General features: G+C 37.7%; 1 protein-coding gene across 1 annotated transcript; it reads left to right on the top strand.

The window, feature by feature from the left end:
• Window positions 1-3,725: 3,725 nt before the first annotated feature.
• Window positions 3,726-16,334, top strand: LOC138383276 (uncharacterized). Its single transcript, XM_069467974.1, has 9 exons — window positions 3,726-3,809; window positions 5,316-5,549; window positions 6,049-6,255; window positions 8,690-8,923; window positions 9,849-10,002; window positions 10,901-11,010; window positions 11,603-11,716; window positions 13,328-13,474; window positions 16,200-16,334. Exons 1-9 carry the CDS (start codon window positions 3,726-3,728, stop codon window positions 16,332-16,334), a joined length of 1,419 nt encoding a protein of 472 aa, XP_069324075.1.
• The last annotated feature ends 5,948 nt before the right edge of the window (window positions 16,335-22,282 follow it).

The raw sequence follows: 22,282 nt of genomic DNA, 5'->3' as shown, positions 1-22,282 counted from the left end.
TCCTAATATATACCCAGTTTTTCCCTTTGATAGATTTTACAATCAGCAGCTCTTTGTACTTGCCAAATTTATTTTTAGCATGCCTAACCCTCGTGCTGGAGATAAACATTTCAAAGAATAAAACTTGCAGCATACCCTAGTGGGAAATAAGGGCTCAAAAGGTTATAAATATGTTTTATTAATAGTTTGTGATAAAAAATAGACCTCCCAAATGTATAATGGTGCAATACAACAGAACTTTATTGCTTGTATATACAAGAGTTTGAGATAGGTATTCTTCCTTGGCAAGTGGGTTTTCTTTACACAGTGACTTGGAGACCAGGTTTCTCCCATCTAGTGGTTATGCCTTCCCTCCAGGGCATCACTGCATCCAGCTGGTAAAAGTGTAAGGGGGGATATTTGGGGGCAGGGATTACCTTCTTTTTTTAAAGTCTTACCCTAGAAATTGCACACTACATTACTGTTTATATTCTATTGACTAAAACTCAGTCATATAGCAACACTTAACTGTAAGGGATGGTGGGAAATATAGACCAGTAGTATGCTGAGGAAGAAGATGTCATAGATATTTTTTATGATTTTCTTTCCTTCCTCCCTCTCTCTTTCCTTCCCCTTTCTTCCTTGAGATAATTTTAGACTTTAGAGTTGCAAAGATATTCCCTGAATACCTTTCTTTCAGCTTCTCCTTATGTTAACAACCACATAACCATAAAACAATTTTCAAAACCTGGCACAATACTATAAACTATAGACCTTTCTCAGATTTTACTAGTTTTCCTCGTACCGTCATTTTTCTGTTCCAGGAAGTGATTAATTTAGTTGTCATGTTTCCTTAGTCTCCTCCAATCTCTAACAGTTCCAGTCTGCTTTTTATGACCTTGTCACTTTTTGAGAGTCAGTAATTACTTTTCAGTAATTTTGTAAAATGTCACTCAGTTTGGGTTTGTTTGATGTTTTCTTATGAGTGGATTGAAGTTATCCATAGACTGGAGGTGATCTGCCCTGCTCAGCGTGTCATATCAGGGGGTATGTGATGTCATTGTGTATTATGGGTGATGTTAACCTTGGTCACTTGGCTAAAACGGGGTCTGCCAGGATTCTCCACTGTGAAATCACTATTCTTCTCTTTGCCATTATGAAACATTTTAGAGAGATACTTTAAGAATATTCAGATATTCTGTTTTCAGTTTAACCTTTCAACCAGTAATTTTAGCACCCATCAAGGGATTTTGCCTGCATCAATTATTCTGATGATAATTTTCTGTTTCCTTCATTAAAAAAATAGATTTTTGGTGGATATCTGATTGGTTATATAGATATTAAGGATTCTTACCCTCCTCCCCACACCCCCCATTTTAGAAATTAAAGTGACCATGGTTTAAATCATATTAAAGATGAAGGGATTAAAGGACAAGGGATATACCGCCACAGCTTTGTGGTCCTTAGATATGGTCAGATAATAAGTTCTTTGGAATGTCAGTAAGAAAATCCGGATTTTAGTTAGAATTCTACTATTGGCTGAATATAAAGAGCTGTTTTTACTCTAATTTTCTAATTTGTAAAATAAGGACAATTCTATAAGTTGTTTAAAGGAATGGGTAAGGATGTATTACTTTGAATTACTAGGAGGAATAATATCTGTTTTATGAATTCAAGGTGTCTATCAACCATGAAGTTCTCCTGCAGTTGTAGGGAAAGCGCTGGCTGACAGTGGGAGAGCTGGGCTTTTGTTTTTGGCTCTGCCCATGACTTACTCTGTTACCTTGGAAAAAATAATATAGCCTCTTTGTGGCTTCGTTTTCTTTCTTTTTTTTTTTTTTTTTTGAGACAGAGTCTCACTCTGTTGCCCGGGCTTGAGTGAGTGCCGTGGTGTCAGCCTAGCTCACAGCAACCTCAAACTCCTGGGCTTAAGCGATCCTACTGCCTCAGCCTCCCGAGTAGCTGGGACTACAGGCATGCACCACCATGCCCGGCTAATTTTTTTTTTGTATATATATATTTTAGTTGTCCATATAATTTCTTTCTATTTTTAGTAGAGACAGGGTCTCACTCTTGCTCAGGCTGGTCTTGAACTCCTGACCTCGAGCGATCCACCCGCCTCGGCCTCCCAGAGTGCTAGGATTACAGGCGTGAGCCACCGCGCCCAGCCGGCTTCGTTTTCTTATCTGCAAAGATCAAAAGGATCTTATCTAGCTGCGGCATTCTTTGATTCAGTACTTCAGTGAGTTTTATTGTAGTTTAATGGATGATTTGTCTTGCCATTTAAATAAATGCTAAGCACAGCACCCAGATAATAATGGTGACAGGTGGCTATGTTTTTACATTTCCAAGAAAGAAGAACAACAAAAGATGAAATTGTGTAAAACTTGCTTTGAAGATTCATATAGTACTATTGTCTGATAAGACCAAAGAAAAGTGGCCATACTATGTTTCATTGATCCTAAAAGACCACTCATTTTAAAATACATCCCATTTTCAGAGATGTTAAAATGTAGAAAATTATGCATCTTACATTTGATCAAATGTGGTGGGAAAGCCCCAGGGTCAACTCTCTATCACTTGAGTATAGATTAACCTGCAGCCTTTTGGAGCCTAGTCTGCTTGACTCCCAGCTTGGGTCTATATTCTTACCACATGGTCCCTTCTAAGCTGCTTATAGACAAGCCAGAAATAGGACTAGAATGTAATTGATTAAGTATGCCTACCTAGTGAGGCTGTGGTGGGACTTGAAGGCTCAGCTCAAAATTACAATTTCAGTGAAGATTTGCCTCCTCTTACCTTCTCAGTCAGACACAACCATGCTCTTCTGTATCCTTACAGGACCTGCACACACTTCTTTTGTAACACTTAGCACATTTTGTTGTTGTAATTTTCTTTCTTTTCTGTTTCTCCTACTAGATTATGAGCTACACAAAGTTCTCTTAATGTACAGGAGTGGGCTGCAGCCTGGGGTATAGTAGGCATTCCACAGTGTTTATTGAAGGAATAAAGATTGGAAGGTGGGAAGGAAGGAAGGGCAGATGACTGTTCTGTGGATTATAGTAGCAGTTTTTAGATTACTCAGCCATTAGTTATCACCAGGAAAAATGATGCAAAATGAATTTTACATGAAGATTTAACTTTTAGGCAACAAGATTATTCCACAAGCCATTAGGAAAATCACACTATTTAGAGGCAAGAATGATTTGGGTACAAAAAATTTTTACTGGACTAAGTACCAACCATCAGACGCCAATTTGAACCAATGTCACAGAAGAATTTTATCATAAAGGGTGTTTTGCTCCAACACTAAAACTGGTTCTGTGATTTTGGGCAGTTACCACACCTCTCTACACCTCAGTTTCCTAATCAGCAAAATGGGAATAATCATTGCCCCTGATAGAGTTACTGTAAGAATGAAATCACATAATGTTTGTAAAACACCTTAGCACAGTACCTGACACATAGAGAAGGAAATAAATGTTAGTTGTTATTATCTGTATATACGTCATCATTGGGCAAAGAGTTGTTGACCAAAAGAAGTGTTTTATTGGTCTCATTTGGCAATTCTTTCAAGGATTTTTTTCTTTAAACTCCAAGATTATAATTTAAGACTCAGCTTCCTTATTTCATTTCCTTGACTTTCAGCTCTATATAAGTGCTCTCTTAAGAATTCTCATTCTTATTGGGGATATTTCTTTCTCTTCTCCCTTCTTTTTCAGTGAATTGCTTGTTTCTTTCTGCCAATGGACAACTCAGCATTTGAAATGCATGAAGATGCACCACAGAAGGATTTGTCTATGGAGAAGATGAACATTATCTCCAGAATGGTAAGGTGGGGATTTACATCTTGAGATTTAGTTCTCCCCAAGACCTTTATGCAGAGCTCAGGACAGAATCCCTCTTTAGACCAGCTCTCCTTAAGTGACCCTTTTCAGAAAGGTAGCATCTCCTACTCTGAATATTTCCTGATTTGCCTTCTCTCTCATAAATTGTAAACTTCCACCTCCTTTAGCTCTTTAATGGCCCAGCTTTCTTTGAATTGTTGCTCACATTATCAGTGAGTGCTTTTGACTTAACGGTTATTATCACTAGATAAAATGTTTCCCTCTTAATTGGGACCTTCTAAAAGCAGTGTCTTTATATTCATCAGTAAACATCAGACAAGTTAAAGGGGGAAAGTTTTATTTTTATTTTTTTGTTCAGCTGGTTTTTCACTCTCCCTCTTTATTATAATGTTTTCTTTCTCTGTCAATTTTGGGAAGCAGAATAATGATTTTTCTTTTCTTCTATTTAAAAGGATCCAGGTATGGGTTTTTTAAATCCAGGTTGTAATCCACTCGTCATAAAGTCAATGTGGTGGGTTGGAATTGGCATTTAAAAATCAAAAAAGTAACAAACAAGTGTTGTTTTGTGAAACTTTTATTTCAATAGTGTGTATGTATGTACTTGTGTGTTCATGTATATATGTGTGTTGTAAAGGGAATTTATTTCTTAATGTGGATGTGGCAAAAAAAATTTGAGAAGCACTAATCAAGACCAGTGATTAAGGAAGAAATAATAATGTCTAATAAAGCAATGCTCTTTGACATATAAAAAGTTATATACTATCTTTTTCTTTTTTTTTTAGCATAAATATGACCTTAGATTATTTATAAATGTAAGCTTTCCTTTAAGAGCACTGGACCATAAGTATTAATTCAAATTTTAATGATCAGGCTGGGCATGGTGGTACACACCTGTATTCCAGTTACTCAGGAGGCTGAGGTAGGAGAACCACTTGAATCCAGGAATTTGAGACCAGCCAAGGCAACAACATAGGAAGACTCTAGCTCTAAAAAAAAAAAATAATAATAATACTGAAATTATATGCAGTGGTAGCACTGTGGTTTGGTGGACATAGCACACAGAATCAGGAGGACCTACAATTATAGATAACAGTGTGGCTTTCCACAAGTCATTGCTCCTCTCTGGGCCTCAGTTTCCTCATTAAGAAAATGGGACATAGTGGTTGAACTAGAATCTTTTAGGAGTATTTCAAGTGTAAAATTTTTGTGTTTATATCTTGAGAGTAGTTCCTCTCAGGAGCCTAAACACAGAGCTCAAGAAAGACTCTTCACCAGCTATCTTGTTAAGAAAAGTAGTACTTCCTGCTCTAATTATTTTCTGATTCAACATCAAATAAATTTTAAGTATGATTTTAAAAATAGATTCACTATGTTTGTGAGTCAATTTTAGTTGAAGGTACTATAAAGAAAAATTTAAGAAATTGAGAAAGGAGGTAATATTTCTAGTGTATTGTAAGTAGAGAATGATGATTTTATAATTTCTCCTAGGAAAAGAAGAGGCAGTGGTCATTGGTGAGCATTTTCCTGCTGTGTCTCCTGGCCTGCACCATTACCACAGCAGTAGGAGTACTGATTCTTTCCTTGGTTTATGTTAACAACTCTCAGCCTCATTCAGACATTCATTTCACACCTGAAGCCTGGCCTCTGCAAACAGAAGTTCCCATGGTGCAAAAAGCTGTTGATCCAAAATTCCAGTTTCTTAATCACTTACCTAATTCCAAGGTATGAACCACACATATTAGGAAAAAGAATTATTCTAAACCGTGATTCAAAACCACCTTTCCATTGCATATTTACTAAGCTTTGTCCTCTATTGGAAGGAATCAGCTGTGAGCCTGCAGGATGAAGGGAGGTGAGGGACAGAGAAGAGAGGGGAGCTGGGTTGATGTTGGCCTCAGGCAGAAATTTTCTTCAGTAGATAGTTCTATGTCTGACTAGAGCAGAGAATTACAAGTGGACAAATGGAAATCCCTGTATTCTTTTGCCAACCTAGGTGTTTTTTTTTATGTCTAACAAGATTTAGATTGATATTAAATAGCACTGCATGTACCATTATTGTCATTCCTGGACTCTTGCAGACTTCTTCATCTTCCTTTCTGGGACTCCAAAATTCACCTTGCTTTGTCCATTTTACCTCTTTCTTACTGTATAGGCCATGGTGGCTTCACACTCCTTAGAAGATAGCCTCTATGCTGATGGTTGCCTGTTCATGATTTTTTAGGTGTTTGAGTTCGCTGGTGGTACAATCCAGTGGGCCAGGTACAGGAACAATGTCAAAGACTATCTCAGCGCTGAAGAAGAGGCCTTTGGCACCAGCTTGAACAGTCAGAGATCACAGATGACTCTGGGGACCCTAAGGATAAAAAGCAATGGCCTCCGGGCCCCTCATTGGCACTTCAATGCCAACGAACATGGCTATCTTGTACAGGTACAACCAGTTTGCCCACACTCTGCTCTTAAGCCTCTAGGTTGTATGTCTTCAGGGTATTATTTTAGTTGTTATAAATCCTACTTAAGTAAGTGATAGACAAACATTTAGGCTTTGGCTATATATTCAGTCAGATTAGTTTGCTGTTCCTTGAAGCATTAGCCTGTTTGTTTTAATTATTTTTGGCATCACTTTGAACTTCTTTCTTCAGTATGAAATCATTTTTCATACACCATTGTTAAAGTAAGATCACTGTTTAGTCCTCTGAGCCAAAGCTAAAACTGGCAGCTCTGATCTAATGATCAAAGAAATGGTAGCTTTCCTCTAAGGAAGAAAGCAGCAACCAGAATAACAAACTAGTTCGCTGATGTTCAGCCCGGTGTCTCTAAGATCAGGCCAATTGGATGCCCTTTTGCGGTTCAGACTTTTCAGAATGTACTTGAAGTCAAGTGAAATAGATAGGTGGAGGTGAAATGAGTGTACTTACTTGAATTTCAAGTAATTCATTAATTCCAAAAATTTATTGATCTCTTTCTGTATTCCAGACACCAGAGAAGCAGTAGCGACTAAGCCCTCACAGAACTTTGTGAGTTTGCTCTTACCCTGGTGATATACTTAATAGATGTGCAGCCAATTTTATGTGGCATTTTTGTTGTTGTTAATAAAGCCATCTTTTTTTTATACTTGGACAATTCATTCAATTTTAGAATTTACAGCAGGAATAAAGATTAGAGTTTCATTTATATGAGATAAAACCCTTCTTATTTCTTATGAGAGAACAGAGGCTCAGAGAGATAAGATGATTTTAAACTACAGTTTAAAGATAAACACAGTTGTTGGCTGGACTGGGAAAAAGTTCACGTTTTCTGACTTCTTGTCTTTTCCCATATATACAAAATTTGTAAAAGAGAACAATCTCTAAAAGATTAATTTTCGTGGCCTTGGCCACGAACAGTGGCAGAGCAGTAAGTAGAAGAAAGAAAAGTCAGCTAAGTGGACTTTCCTGGAGGGAGGGCCCTAAAAACAAACTCCAAGCTAGGGTAATTGGTCTGGAGCATGCTCCAGTAGAAAACAGGCCCTGGGGTCCAGCTCAGCCTGAGGAGGCTGTTCTGGCAGCCAAAGAGAGTTCCTAAGGTGAGCTTCTGAATGTGGACTGTATAGAGTTGGACATTCTCTAGATCCTAAGAAAGTTGTGGGATCACTGACTCTCACAATCAGGGTAAGGGACCAAGTGACAGAATGTACAGTCAGGACCCCCCACTGCACTCACCTATGGAGATTGCTTCTGCTTCCCCATGTCTTCATGAAAGCCTTGGAAGGAGCCCTGAGAGGAGCAGGGTGGGTGATGTGGCTGGTGTACTCAGTTTCACAGTGAGGGTGTCATCAGCCACTGTCCTGTCTCTGCTCTGCGTCTGGAATAGTTGGTGCCCTGATAGTAACAGATACATATTTCTGCTGTTCCCTGCACGTGGATGAGGAGAGAGCTCTTTAGAGGGTCACCTTTCCCCTGTATCTTGAATACCCATTTGGATTCTAGTTATATATGTTGTCTGTGTAGACAAAACAAAGACTTCATTTTCATCCACCCTTGTGGCTGCTCTGCTATGTGACCATGAGTCTCTGGTAAAATAGAAAGAATGCTATCCTCTCTGTCTACCTCACAGGGTAATATTGAGGAACAGATTAGAGAATGAGAGAAAATATAATTTTATATAAGTAGAATCAAAGTGCAGTAGGGATAAAAAGTGTAGACTTTGGAGCCAGACTACTTAAGTCCACATCTAAGCTTTGCCTTTGACTAGCTGAATAACCTTGGGAAAATCATATATTCTCTCAAAACTCAGTTTTCTCTTCTGTCAAATGGGAATAAGAATAGTACTATGCTCCGTAGAGTTGATGTAAGGATTAATTGAGCTGAATCAGGTAAAGTGCTTGGATAAATACCTGACACATAGCAAAAGCACTGTGTTAGCTATCATTATTAAAGTTTTCTACAGAAATGTTCTTATCTGGAAAGCATACACACATCTGTATGCATACTTACACACAAACATGTACATGTGCAAACATGCATACCTATATCATCCCTTGTGATCATACATATATCCTCTACACATGGTTTCAATCTTTTCAAACTCTAAAACATGGAGTCTCAATGAAGGGTGATATTTCCCACAAAGGGGGCAAAAGTTAGTTCTTGGAGGGGAGGGACAAAAAATTTTACTCTTTTTATGTATAAATAATAGATATCTATATAATACCTAAGCAGCATATGTATACAGTATACCAATCTACAGAATATGGTATTAAAATTTCATAGTGTGATAATAGCAAAAAAAGAGTCTAAAAACACCCTTAGAAGGAAGGTAGTAAAAAATGTTCATAAACATTGCTCCAAAGTGATGTTGGATGTGCTTTTCTGTTTATGTTTCAGGGGACAGCATGGATTGGGGTGGTCGATGATGGTGGTGAAGTGGTTACCACTTACAATGTTACAGCTGGCCAAGTGATCTTCTTCCCTCAAAATACACTACACTGGATAAAGAATGTGGGCAATGAAGACTGCTTTTTCTTGCTCTTCTTTTCTACGCATGATGAACTTCAGACCCTGGATATTGATGATGTATTTTTTTCTACACCTGAGGACATTGCTTCCAGGTCACTTAAGGTATGTACCATTTCTGAAAACAAATATCACCGTGAAGGTTACATAGGCACAAAAGGTACGTGAGTATTTGTGTTTCTAGGGCAACAGCCAGCACGCATGTGGAGGAAATTGGCTAATAGGTATGATGACAGTTGAATAATGGACGCAAAAGTGTATCTTGTGTTCCTACTTAAGACAAAAGCTTGCTGAAATTGAGTTGTTTTTTATCTTCCTTTATGAAGGTCTTCCATAGGAAACCATAATGTATTGGCAGAAAGAGTATGATATAATTAATGGAAAAGTTGCTATAAGTTATATCCCTGAAAAGTCATAAACTCATCCCTTCTTTCTGTGGGGAGAAGTTTGCTACAGATAATGTAATCATATTTTCTTAATCTCATGCAGAGGATCCCACACTTTTCCCAAAGAATCACTACTTCTGATCTCTCCAAATATTTGTGTTATCACTGGGGGAACCACTGCTAATGCTGGTCACAGAGGGTCAGGTGTGGATGCTGACAGTGCAAATGAGTGGGGAGAGTTGGTGCTGGCTCATGACTGGCAACTGGAGGGAGTTCTGTGATAAACTTAGAATTTACATTGTAATTTTTTGAGAGCTGCCTTGTATGGGACTTTATTCTAGTGCTGTAGGGAGAAGTAGGAGAAATGAGTCATTAGGGATAGTATTGGTAAGCATGGGAACTAATGTGTATTTTTGCAGGAGTATTAAAAAAACCCTCAAAATTTAAAATCAAAATATATTGAAAACTTTGGAGATTTTCATAAATTTCACAAGCCTTAGGCTGATCAAGGTCAGCTCTTCTGACTGGAGCACTGAAAACCACACTGGTGCTAATGCTTCCGTATCCTCAGCTACCCACCCTTCTATTATTAAAATTTGTAGAATGTTTCACAGATATCTTATGTGGTTTCTTATTTGTTTCAGCCTGAAGGTGGAATTGATTTCATTAGAACATTTCATAAGCAAGAAGAGGATCAGGGGGTCAATCTTCCTCCCAACTTGGCAGAACTGGTTATGAATGCTAGTTATGTGCAGTCTCCAGACAGCCTTGTGTGGAGATACTTTTTTGACCTTAAAGGTATAGTGTGTTATATTGTGAAGCCTTTTTAGTGAAGTGTTTTTATGTATGACAATATATGATCATATATTTGATTGACGTGTTTTTTATGGTGGGCCACAGTTGAGGGAAATTTGAAAAAAACACATTTCTCAACAGAGTAGGCAATGTAAGAAAAGGCCTGGTGGCAAAAGAGAATGTGACAAAGGATTTCAAAGCCTGGGAGGTGTGTGTTGGGGTTGGGGGTTGCTGCACGAGAAGAGGCTGATGCCAGAGGAGGTATTCAATCATGCATGTTTTGAAAGCCATGTTAATGGGTTTGTATTATATGTTGATTGAAAAGAGGAGCAACTGAGGGGTTTTAAACAAGAGAGTGACACAATTTGTTTTGCTTTTTGAAGTGATGACCACTCTGGCTGAACTGTAGAGAGTAGATTAGAAGGGGACAGATGGGAGGCAAGGAGATGAGTCAGGGGGCTCTAGCAGTCCTTCAAGTAGGGGACAATGGTGGCCTGAAGTACGGCAGTTGTGAGAGGGAGAGAATTGGTGTGAAGCAAAGACTTTAAAGAGGCAGGGCAGACAGGACTTGACAGTTAACTGGTTTGAAGGGTAAGTGGAGATTGGTATTTAGGATGACTCTCAGGTTTTCTAGCCAGGTCCCCTAAGTTGAGCAGTTTATTCTAACATGGACACTCTATGTTAGAAATTTCAAGAGAGCTTAGAAGATAAAATAATGTCTTTCTATGTCAGGTTACTATCTTGGGGGCTCAAATAATCTTGTATCAGCAATTCCCACTACATACATTTTCTGTGAATATTGAAGAGCTATACACTTTACTCAGACTAAATATGGCTATCATTGAAATACCATTTTGAAGTATTTAATCTTATTTTGTTTCTTAAACTTCATTTGACGCAGGTTCAAAAGAATTTCAATTTCCAGGAGGAGTAATACAACAAGCACAATATTGGAAAAATGGAAGTGAACTAAACAATAATGAAAAAATTTTTAGTGAATTCCTGAATCAGGTAATTGAGAAAATTGTTTTGATGAGCATTAAGATGGATGACATATGAGATTTAGATTGAATTAAGGCTTCTTTTGGACAAAAGGAAAAGGAAATGTCTAGTCAAACACTGGTTGATTTGATTGATGTAAGCTGTTAATTGAAGCTTCTATGTGGATTTAGGAACTTAATTTCTCTGGCATGGATAATTATATTAATGAAAAGACTGGATGCTTGTGAGAATTCTCTTTTCATTTGTTCTAAATGCTCAACTGGCTGTATTACGTAGTTGTGGTGTCAGATTCCCTGAGTTCAAATCCCAGTTCTGCCGCTTTTTAGCTGTGTGACCCTAGGCAAATTCCTCAACCAATTTAGATTGTAATTCCATCATCTGTAAGTGGGGGAGAATAATACTACCAACTTTCTAAGATTGTTATGAGGAATAAGTGACATAGGAAATGTAAAACATATAGAGAATTGAATGTCCTCAGTGAGGGCTGAATAAATATTATTGTTAGTAAATAGTTATTATTGTGATTATATGAATTATTAAGTTGTTGAGTAGGATGTTGACTAAATGACTGGATTTCTTTTTTCTTTTTCTTATTTTTAAGCATCAAAATGCCCTCACTTTGAGTACACTCAGAATTTATAACAATGGATTACGACAGCCACATTTTCATTTTAATGCAAACGAAATGGGATATGTGTTAAGTGGATGTGGAGAGGTAATTTCTCAAATCAGATTTTTTTGAAGTTTCTTTTTTAATGCAGACAGAAGCAAATGGGAGTTAATTCTTTGTTATGGTTGAGTTGTTAGTAACATTAAAGGACTCAGTCCTAATGGTTTTCTGGGCACAGTTTCTACAGAGGATACCATGCAGACCCTGCTAGATAGTTTCCAAGTTTAATGAGACAGAACAATTCAAAATGTACAGAAGAAGAAGCTAAGAATCTTTCAGAAGTGCTAAAGATGTTATCACTTATGATGGAGAGTCTGTGACACTTGCATAGGTTTTCAGTGTTTTGCATCCTCCAGTAATGCATAGTGGAAGTTGCTGCCTTTTGGGGGAGTGTGAAATAACTGTTTGCCTCTCAGTGTAATATATGTGGGGGTAGCTGGGGAGGTGTGGAGCATCAGTAAGGGGGCCATATATTCCAGTTTGTCCAGGGTACTCCTGATACATACTTACTGTCTTGGTGAAATTATTGATAGCACACACTTTGGCTCTCCAGCGAGCCTGGTTTGTGTGATCAATCATATAGGTACCATAAGCAAAGCCAAGCTGTGTAGTGTTACTGTAATGATTTGACTATGGTTCTTCCAGACTTTCATGGGGTCCCTAAGGAAATCAACAGTATTATATACAAGTGGAATGAGCTTCTCTAACCTATACCTTTCTCAATCTTGAAAGAAAGAACCAAAACCAGACTGAAATTTACTCATGTGTCATCCATAACAAAGATTTTGTTTTATGTTTTTAGAGGTGAAGGCTTTAATAAATTGGAAAAGGGAATTGTAATCTTTCACAAATTATATTTCAAAGATTAGACTTTATTTTTGTTGTGCTTGTATGTGTGCATTTGTGTACAAATTTAGTCTTTTTTTTTGTTAGAGACAGGTCTTGTTCTGTCACCCAGGATGAAGTGCAGTGGCACAAGCATAGCTCACTGTAACCTCAAACTCCTGGGCTCAAGCCATCCTCCCACCTCAGCCTCTGGAGTAGGTGGGACTACAGGCACATGCCACCACTCCTGGCTAATTTTTTTTTTTTTTTTTTTAGTAGAGATGGAGTCTCACTATGTTGCTCAGGCTGATCTGCCTTGGCTTCCCCAAGTGCTGGGATTACAGGCATGAACCACTGTACCCAGCCGCAAATTTAGTCTTCAACCCTCTTAAAGAAGACTGTTAGGATGTGGTTCTCCTAGAAGGCTGACTTTTCTAAGCAAGTAGAAAGGAAAGCATGGTGGTAGTAAAACATTGAAACGTAAATCCTCTGCTTAATGTGTTAGGAAACATCATTTGTAACCCTTAATTAGAACATGGTGATTGATGCCTTTTTTCATGATGTTCTGCATATTGAACTCGCTAATATATTTTAAGGAACATTTAATTAAATAGATTATCTTTTGATTTTTGTGGGGCTACGTCTCTGACACAGGAGATTTTATGTGATGGATGGCTGCTATCTTCCACTCTTTACCCTTATTAAGAGGTTCCTGTATAACCATGTGCTTTTATTCATCTGTTCTTCACTATTAATACTTGTTCCTAATAAATATTTGATTTTATTTGCTTAACTTAAATATAGTGTTCCCTCCTTCCCTCCCCACTTTAGGTGGGCATTACCAGTACTCAAGGTGCCATAGAGTTTAACATTCACATTGGAGATGTGGTATTTTTCCCCATTGGAACCCAGCATTACATTAAGAGCACATGTGATGAGGATTTGCTTTTCATCCTTGCCTTCAGCACTGGGGACCAGGTAAGAATAAACTAGTTTAAGAGAGATTGCTGAGTGTCAATGATCTGCACAATATTCTGCTAAGCAATGTGTCTGGACCAAAGGGGGCCCTCAGTAAATGTGTGTTAAATGAATGAATGAACTGGATATACCAAGGTGTGAAGAGGAGAATCAAATAGTCTTTTCATTTGTTTATAGAGGGATCCAATATATCACATTCCCTCTTAATTCCCCAAATTATGAACTGAGAAAAAAGGTAAAAGAATTAGCATATAGAGATCCATGAAATCACTTTTATTACAAAAAAATATTAGAAAATGTGACTGATTCTGTGGGCAAATGGGTTTCTTAATATTGGTCCCCAGAATTGGATAGGCCTCCCCATGTTGAGGCAGGTCCTTGTACACCTTATAGCATAAAGTAATGGAGCATGCTCTTTGGAGGGCTACCAGCTATTAAATAGAATGAGGGAGGAGCTGAAGCAGCATGCCCAGTTCTTTCCAAATGTCCTAGCGGGTGGTGGGGTCAGAGAGAGAAAGACAGAAATGGAGGGTTTTATTTTTTAAATATGAAAAAACACTTTAGGAGTAGTGAAGTAACATTTCTTCTCATCATTGTCTATTCTAAGCAAATCTAATATATGATGATCTGTGTATACAAAACAAGAGGACTTATTCACTGCATTGAATAATTATTTGCTTTTAAAAATTCACCTCAGGGCTCCTTAATTAGGTGAAATAATGGATTTGGGTAACAGAGATAAATTGTGGGATTTAGATTTTTAAAAATCCTTAGGACTAGGTTACCTTCTGAGAGTGGGCAAGAAGTATAATGGTCTGATTAGGCAACCCTGGGGCAAGTCCAGAAACAGAGAAGCATTTCTTTTGGCTGTGGTTCTTCCTGCAAGGAATCCCAACAAGGTCTCCAGGGTGGAGCACAGCATGAATTCTGCAGTATCATCAACAGGGCCAAAGCCCAAAAGGGGGCCAGGTCCTGCCTGGTGATGCTCATTTCCCAGGAGACTGGCACATTCTAGCACCTGGGTCTCAAAACCTCCCTGGGCATATTTGGTGTGAGGTGTGTGAAGAGTTATGTGAGAAAGAGGTAGAATCAAAACTTGGTCGTCTATGTTGTTGTGGGAGGGAAGGATTCCAGTGACCCCTACTTTAGGTGTGGGTCTCATTGCTACTGCCACTGCCTTGGTCACCATTCTCCATAGCCAGCATAAAGCAAAACCAGATCACATCAAATATAAATAGGAAAAGAAGGAAAAACCAAATTAAAAATAGCAAGTTAGAGTTTAAAAAATTAAGAATAAGAAAAGAGACTTAAAAATGTATAGAATAAAAATTTTATATAAGTGTAAAATATTACAAAAGTAAAAAGTTAAGAATTAAAATAAATATGGGAGATAAATAAGATTTAATGTGATATGAAAGGCTAATACCAACAAATTAAAACTTAAAATATGAAAGAAGGATAAAAATGATACTTGAAAAACATTAAATACAAGCCCCAAATTAAAGAATACAAATCTTTTAAAAAGGGAATAGAAATATGAAGTTTCTATTCCATGGAAAAGAAACAATTTAAGGAGTGCTTCACAACAGGGAAGAAAGAAATGAACCTAAATTTTGGAGAGAAGGAATTTGTTTTACTCCTGTCCACCCCCTTTCCCCCAGGATATGCACCTTGATGGAAGCTAGCCCATTACCTCATCAGAGTGGGTGATGGAAAGTGTTTCTAATGGGGATATGTTTTGCATAAGGAGTATGAAGGGAAAGAGGAGGGAGGGAGGATGGAGAGAGAGGTAGAAAGAGAGAGGGAAACATATACCCAGAGGGAAACACAAAGAGAGCCACACACATATGGAGAGACAGGCACACAGAGATAGATACAGAGAGAGATACACACAGAGAGACTCACACACGCACACAGAGACATACACAGAAATAAAGAGAAAGATACACAGAAACAGACATACAAAGAGAGTGACACACACAGAGAAAGAGAGTGACACACACAGAGAAAGAGAGAAACAACACAGACACACACAAATAGAAGGATATACGCAGACACACACATACACACACACTCCTATACACAGAGGGAGACAGAAAGATAGACACACACAGGGACAGACATACATAGAGATGAACACAGACACACACACACACAAGGACAGGCATGCATAGAGACAAACACATACAAATACATAGAGACAAGCGAGATTCAGAGACATATTCACAGAAACACACACATAGACACAGAGAGAAACAGCGAGAGAGACAGACACACACCCACACCCACACAAATGCAGAAATGGAGAGGCAGACTGCTGGGGAGCACTGGGACCAATTACTTGTCAGCAAGGTCTGCCTCATTGTGTCCTTCTGGGCATGAGCTCTGAGAAGCCCTTTTGTCCCTGCTCACAGCAAGACAGTCCAGCTCTCTCATCAAAGAGAATGACCTCCCAATAGGACAGATGTCCCTTCTAAAGAAAGCTTCAGATGCCTCACCCCTTCTAGCCATCAGACTATGCTTACTGCTCAGAGTTGAAAAGGTGAGCTCCCTATGGCAAGGGAAGACTGGCACCAAAGGTGACCAAGTGCAGGAGTTTATAGCTGTGTAAAGTTAGACAGCCAGGGACCTTGCAGAACTACAAAATGCTTTGATAGCTGTCGCGATCTCTGCAGGAATCTGAATAGTTTGATGCTGACATATCTTCTTTTGTTTATACTGACAGCTGCAAACCCTTGACATGGACGATTATCTACAGGCCACAGCAGACCATATCTTGGCCCAGTTATTCTTCAAGAAGCAAAGTGAGTTTAAGAAGATTCCCAAATTCAAGGAAGACCAGGCAATTAACCTGCCTTAGAGTTGCTGATGAGTTCATATCCATTCTTCCTTCTCTACTTGTTGTTGTTGTTTAAGAAGAACCACTGGCTAATGAACTTGGAGCTCTTTAAAAAGTGGAGGAAATGGGAAAGCAAATTCAAAGCAGCCCTGTGGGCTTATTTAGCTGATAATTATTATAGCCAATTCATGCTAAGGGGACATTTCAGTATACACTGTGTAGATTAGTAGATCAATGGAAGAGACCCGATTAATTAAATTAATATATTTTTGTATGGATTTTAGTATGTGTGTATATATTTGTTTATTTTCCTTCTATTATTGAAAATTTATTACTCCGCATGTAAATCCATTCTTCTTATGCACATCAGTAAAACTTAATACCATACAAGCATTTTTGATACTTATCACTGTGAAAAGAAGTAAAGAGGTCACCTATGTATGTAGCTACTGAGGCACTGGAACCCTGATACATCAAACCTCATCTGGAGAGTTTATTATAGACCCCTAGGCTGGTGATGCTCACCCTTTTTTGGCATGAGAATCTTTTTATAATGCTGACACTTTCAAGGACTCATTCATACTATAGTAGTTGTATACTTATTGAGAAAATATTTAATGATAGACAGATTATGAATTCAACATCACCTTTGAATGTATTTAAATTTTATTAATCATACCATTTTTGAACTTATTTGGATTTCGTTAATCACATCATCATCTATTTACATTTGAGAAATAGTTGTCCTTATGTTTGAGAAGCATATGGTTTATTTAGTCTATTTTTTTTTTTTTTTTTTTGAGACAGAGTCTCACTTTGTTGCCCAGGCTAGAGTGAGTGCCATGGCGTCAGCCTAGCTCACAGCAACCTCAAACTCCTGAGCTCAAGCAATCCTCCTGTCTCAGCCTCCCGAGTAGCTGGGACTACAGGCATGCACCACCATGCCCGGCTAATTTTTTCTATATATATTTTTAGCTGTCCATATAATTTCTTTCTATTTTTAGTAGAGATGGGGTCTCACTCTTGCTCAGGCTGGTCTCGAACTCCTGAGCTCAAACGATCCGCCCACCTCGGCCTCCCAGAGTGCTAGGATTACAGGCGTGAGCCACCGCGCCCGGCCAATATTTAGTCTATTGATAATGCTGGCTGTGTATATGGGGATTCAAGGATACCTTATCATCATTCTGAAGCTGGTGGTCTCCAAGTTTAGGGTCACTGTCTTACGTGGAAAAGAATTTGTTTAGATCCAATCTGTGCTTGATTTTTGTTTGAAATTTATTTTAACAGTTATTTGGTACCCCTGCAGTATGCTGGGTACCACCATCAGTTCTGGGCTACCCTATATAAAATTTTAAAGTATATAGAGCTAGTTTTTAATGCCTTTGACCACCACCCCCTTTCAATCATTGTCCTGACACCTAATGAGGTTTTTAAAGGTGTCTTAGGTTGATTGTTTCTAGGCTACAAAGAATCTGTATGTGTGTTCTCTCTCTCTCTCTCTCAATAGCTAGCACTGTAGACTGTAAGTATAGAATGCAGTGAAAATCAGAAATGGCTCACTTTTATCAGGGGAAGGTGGCCACCTCCATAATAGACTTTAGGAACTACAACAAGGTAGCCTCTCTCTGCCCTTGACCATGTGTTGGTTCATCTATCCATTCATTCGTTACACATTTACAAGCAATGACTTTAAGCCAAGTACTATGCTAGATGTTAGGGATGTAAAGTCAACTACTAAATGATCTCTGTTCTCAAGGAGTTTACAGCCTATTGAGGGTCATAGAAAAACTGATAGTGATGCAGTGAGATAGTGTTATGGTAAATACACATCATGCTAGGTGTTAGATATGAATATACGCATGCTATATGTCTACATACATACATATATAAATGAGACACAAAATCCAGCTATGGGGCGCCCGGTGGGGGTGTCAAGAAGGTTTCCTGGAGTAGCTCTGAATGAAGATTAAGAGTTAGCCAAAGCATGAAGAGGAAGGTGGAAACTGTGTGTGTGATGGCTGCTCCAGGCTGAAGGTTGAAGGAGGCAATTATGCCGTGCATGGGAGCATGAGAAAGAAGTTCACTGTGCCTGGAAAGGTGGGACCCCATGGTGAGAGGTGAAGGTGGAGACATAGGGAGGGATCAGGTCAGAAAAGACCTGTTATCCCTTAGAATCACCTTACTGTGAATTTACCTTATTGCCCTTTTCTGGGAGAGCTAGGCAATATCTGTCTGAGATTTGTAGCAATGGGAGGTTTGTGGTGGTCATGTTGTGTTGAAGAGACTTTATAGGGAATGGGTCACAATCTAGGAGGAGGAATATGGTTGAGAAGATACAGTGAACCAGCACAGGGGCAGTGGATATATGGAAGAGGATGTCTAAATAGAGAAAAAATAATCATACAAGGTAAATGGCAATGTTACGTAGATTTTTATCTATGAATTTTGTTTTACTTTGGTTTTTTAAAATATATTACAAACCAGCTCATAATCCATTTTCCTATATCAGGAAATATTGTGTCAGATTGCTATGTGGTCATTTAATAAAGATTTTGTGCATCTTTGTATATTATTTTGTCATTATAATCTTAAATGAAATATGTTCTTATGGTTTTATGCATTTGAAACGTTATAGGATTCCCTTTAGGCATCCTCAAAATATGATTCATCATCACCTAAAGAAAATATGTTGTGGTGCTGGCACTTTTTGGGTTTCCTGATAATAATATACTTAAAGCTGACTTAGAAATCCAATCAACCATGAATTTTAAAAAAAGAAAAACTTTAAAAATAAAAAGAACCTAATGAAAATAATTCCATTCGAATGTTGTTACTCTACTATTATATGGTGGGGATATGTTCTTAAATTTCACTTGATTGTTTTAATTTATGGGCTTTTTCTCCTCTTGGGTATCTATTCATACCACTTTGTTGTCCAGGGTAAATTTGTCTATTAACACTCAAGTGCTTTTAGGCTTTTTGGTATATCTACTTTATTTACTACAAAATCGATGGATTGAAGAGTGAATTGTTCAATCATACTGACATTTGGTGTCATGCAGACAAAAACCAGACTTGTGACTAAAAACCTCCTTTAAAACTGAACCCACCCTAACTTTTTAATACACACATTCTATGATACAGCCACACTTGATTAATTTGAAATGGTACAAATTATAGTATATAAAATATACTTAAATGTTGAAAAAAATTTTCAAAAGAACTTTCTTTTTAACAGCAGCTTTGAATTACTGAATGGAATGAATTTGATTTGAATAGAGGAACTACAGGTTAGGTAAAGAACCACGAAGGAATGTTCCTTATTGCTTCAAATTGTGGAAGGTAGTTATCAAATGTTTCTTTGTTCAAACTCTATTCCTTATCTATTGAGGAGTAACCAGGATGCTTTTTATCACCCAACCGATCTAGGAAAAAGAAAATAGTTACCGTTACTAGATAACCTAATTGACAATGACCATAACTTAACAATAGTTAAAAATGACTCATCAGTATAGTATTATTGTTTTAAAAACTAAAAAAGAAAGAAAGCAAAAAAAGTCAGCGATTTTGTGCTATAATTAGAAGTTACAAGTGAGCTTTCCAACCTATTGTGCACTAACCATGGCTTTATGAAACTGGTATGTTCACTTTGGATCATTGTTCCTCTGAAAAAAATAGGAAGACATGGAAGAGTCCAGAAAACAATAGTGATGGCTAAAGAAATGGGGAACTGTGTCTTCATCATTGTACTTAAGTTGAAACTATTTAGAAAAAAAGCAGTCAAGGAATATCTTAGAACCGGAGAATTGAGAGCTGGTAGAGACCATGTATCATCTGGTCCCATCACTTTAATTTGCAGAAATAGTAACTGAGACCTAAGAAGGCTAAATTGCCCAGATTGCAAGTAAGATATTTGAGACCAAACTCCAAGTTTTTTTGCCCCCACCCCCCACCCATGTAATGTTTGTTTGGTTACTGTCTTCAAGTGTGTGAAAGATTGCTTCCCACGAAGCAGAAGTTTGTACTAGCAAATGCACTGTCTTCAAGTGGGCGAGGTAGCTTCTATTACCTGCAAATTAGCAGGTAATAGATGCTTGTTTTTTATTTTTATTAAAAAGTTTTTTTATTATAGTAAAATATACATACCACAAAATTTACCATTTTAACCATTTTTAAAAAGTGTACAATTTAGTGGCATTAAGTAATTTCACAATGCTGTGCAACCGTCACCAATATCCATTTCCAGAACTTTTTCATCATCCCAAATAAAACCTCTGTACCTATTGAACAACTTCCCCTTCTCCCCTCCCCCCAGCCCTGGTAGTACCTATTCTACTTTCTGTCTTTGTGAACTTGCCTATCCTAGGTACTTAATATTAAGTGGAATCATGCAGTATTACTATGTGCTTGTTTTTTGAATGTTCTTGCTTATTTTTTAAATTGCTCCTTTACTATGTGCTTACTGTTGTGCTAGGATTATACAAGAGACATAGGATGTGGCCTCAGAGAGTTTGTAATTGAAGTATTTTATATTCAGTTCTATATTTCTCTTCCCTCCCCTCCTTTGCCCTGGAAGAACCCAGACCTTTGCATATCATGAGTATCAAAAGAATGTTTATTCACTCAGATGTTTTAGGGAGATTGCACTAACAGATATGAAAAAAATAAACAAGTGAGTCAACATTATGCTTTGATATTTCTGGAGAAGGCAACACACACTCATCAGTGATTCCCATTCCAGTGTTTCAATAGTCCTTAGTCCTCAAATTTTTCATAAATCGCATAACATTTTTTCCCCATTTTTTTTGTAGGGGAGCTTCATTCTAGTTCCTGAAGTTTAAACATCCAGATGAGCGTGTTTGAATTCTGTTTTTTTTTTTTTTTGTTTTTTTTTTTCAATATTAGCAAGAAATCCTAACTGGCCTAAACAGGCATCTTTTACATCTCTTATTTTGGTTCCATAATGCCCAACTTCATCCTGCTGGCTATACATCTGTCATTTTATTATTTTAGCCTGATGTATTCCCATTCTTCCTTTGTTTAGAGTGCAGAGTAGCTTGCACTTAAAAGAAACAAACTGCAATATTCAGGCTAAATAGAATATTGTACCATGTTGGCTGCAGTAAGGAAGGCACTGGATCCATTGTCAGCCAGTGTGTTTGCACACATTCCAAAGCCCCTTTTGATGCCTGGTTAATGAAAAGATTTAGAAATTTTAAATCATCATCTAGAAAAAAAATGCAAAGCAATTCATAATCATTTATTTTTGTATCTCTTTTCAGGAAATTGGGCAGGTAAGAGGCAGGGTTTTTAAATTTCTTTTTATTTTGGTATTAAAGATGCGGTGTCCTGTAGGTGTTAGTAATGTTAGGAATAAATTAAATGAAAAATAGAACAATTGCTAGTAAAGTTGGTCTCAAGTGATTCATGTAAAGACTTTAAATGCATCTTGTACCTAGATAACCTTTTCCCCAGTATCAGCACTGCTCAAATGATTATTGTCTTTAGAGACAGTTTTGTCTTTGTACATAAAAAGTTTTAGGTAGTAAAAGCCAGGAAGAAAAAATTCCTGTCAACAAGGATGGATTACCCTTTCAAGTACACTTTTTCTTATCTTGTAAAACAAGCTATTTGAGATGGATTTACAAGTTTATAGTACTGAGCTCCCATCTAGCCTGGGTGTGGGAAGTTCTTAAATACATAGACAGTTACAGCACAGAGAGAAGCAGAAACGCACAAAAGAAGAGGGAAAACTGTAGGTTTAGTTTTTCTTTTAAAATGTCATGACTTGACCAAAGGCTAGAGCAGAACTCTTGAATTTTCTACCAAATGATATTTCTTGACTTGTACATTTTTTCCATAAAATATTTGCTTTTGGATGGGACACTTTTCTAATCAGGTGTGGCCTACTTCAGCCTATATTTTCAGCTACCACTATTTAGGTTTTTAACTTTTAACTTCTTATTTAA

Source organism: Eulemur rufifrons, chromosome 5, assembly GCF_041146395.1.
Source record: "Eulemur rufifrons isolate Redbay chromosome 5, OSU_ERuf_1, whole genome shotgun sequence".
In the NCBI taxonomy this organism is placed as follows: Eukaryota; Metazoa; Chordata; class Mammalia; order Primates; family Lemuridae; genus Eulemur; species Eulemur rufifrons.
This window is presented reverse-complemented; position numbering and strand designations above follow the sequence as displayed.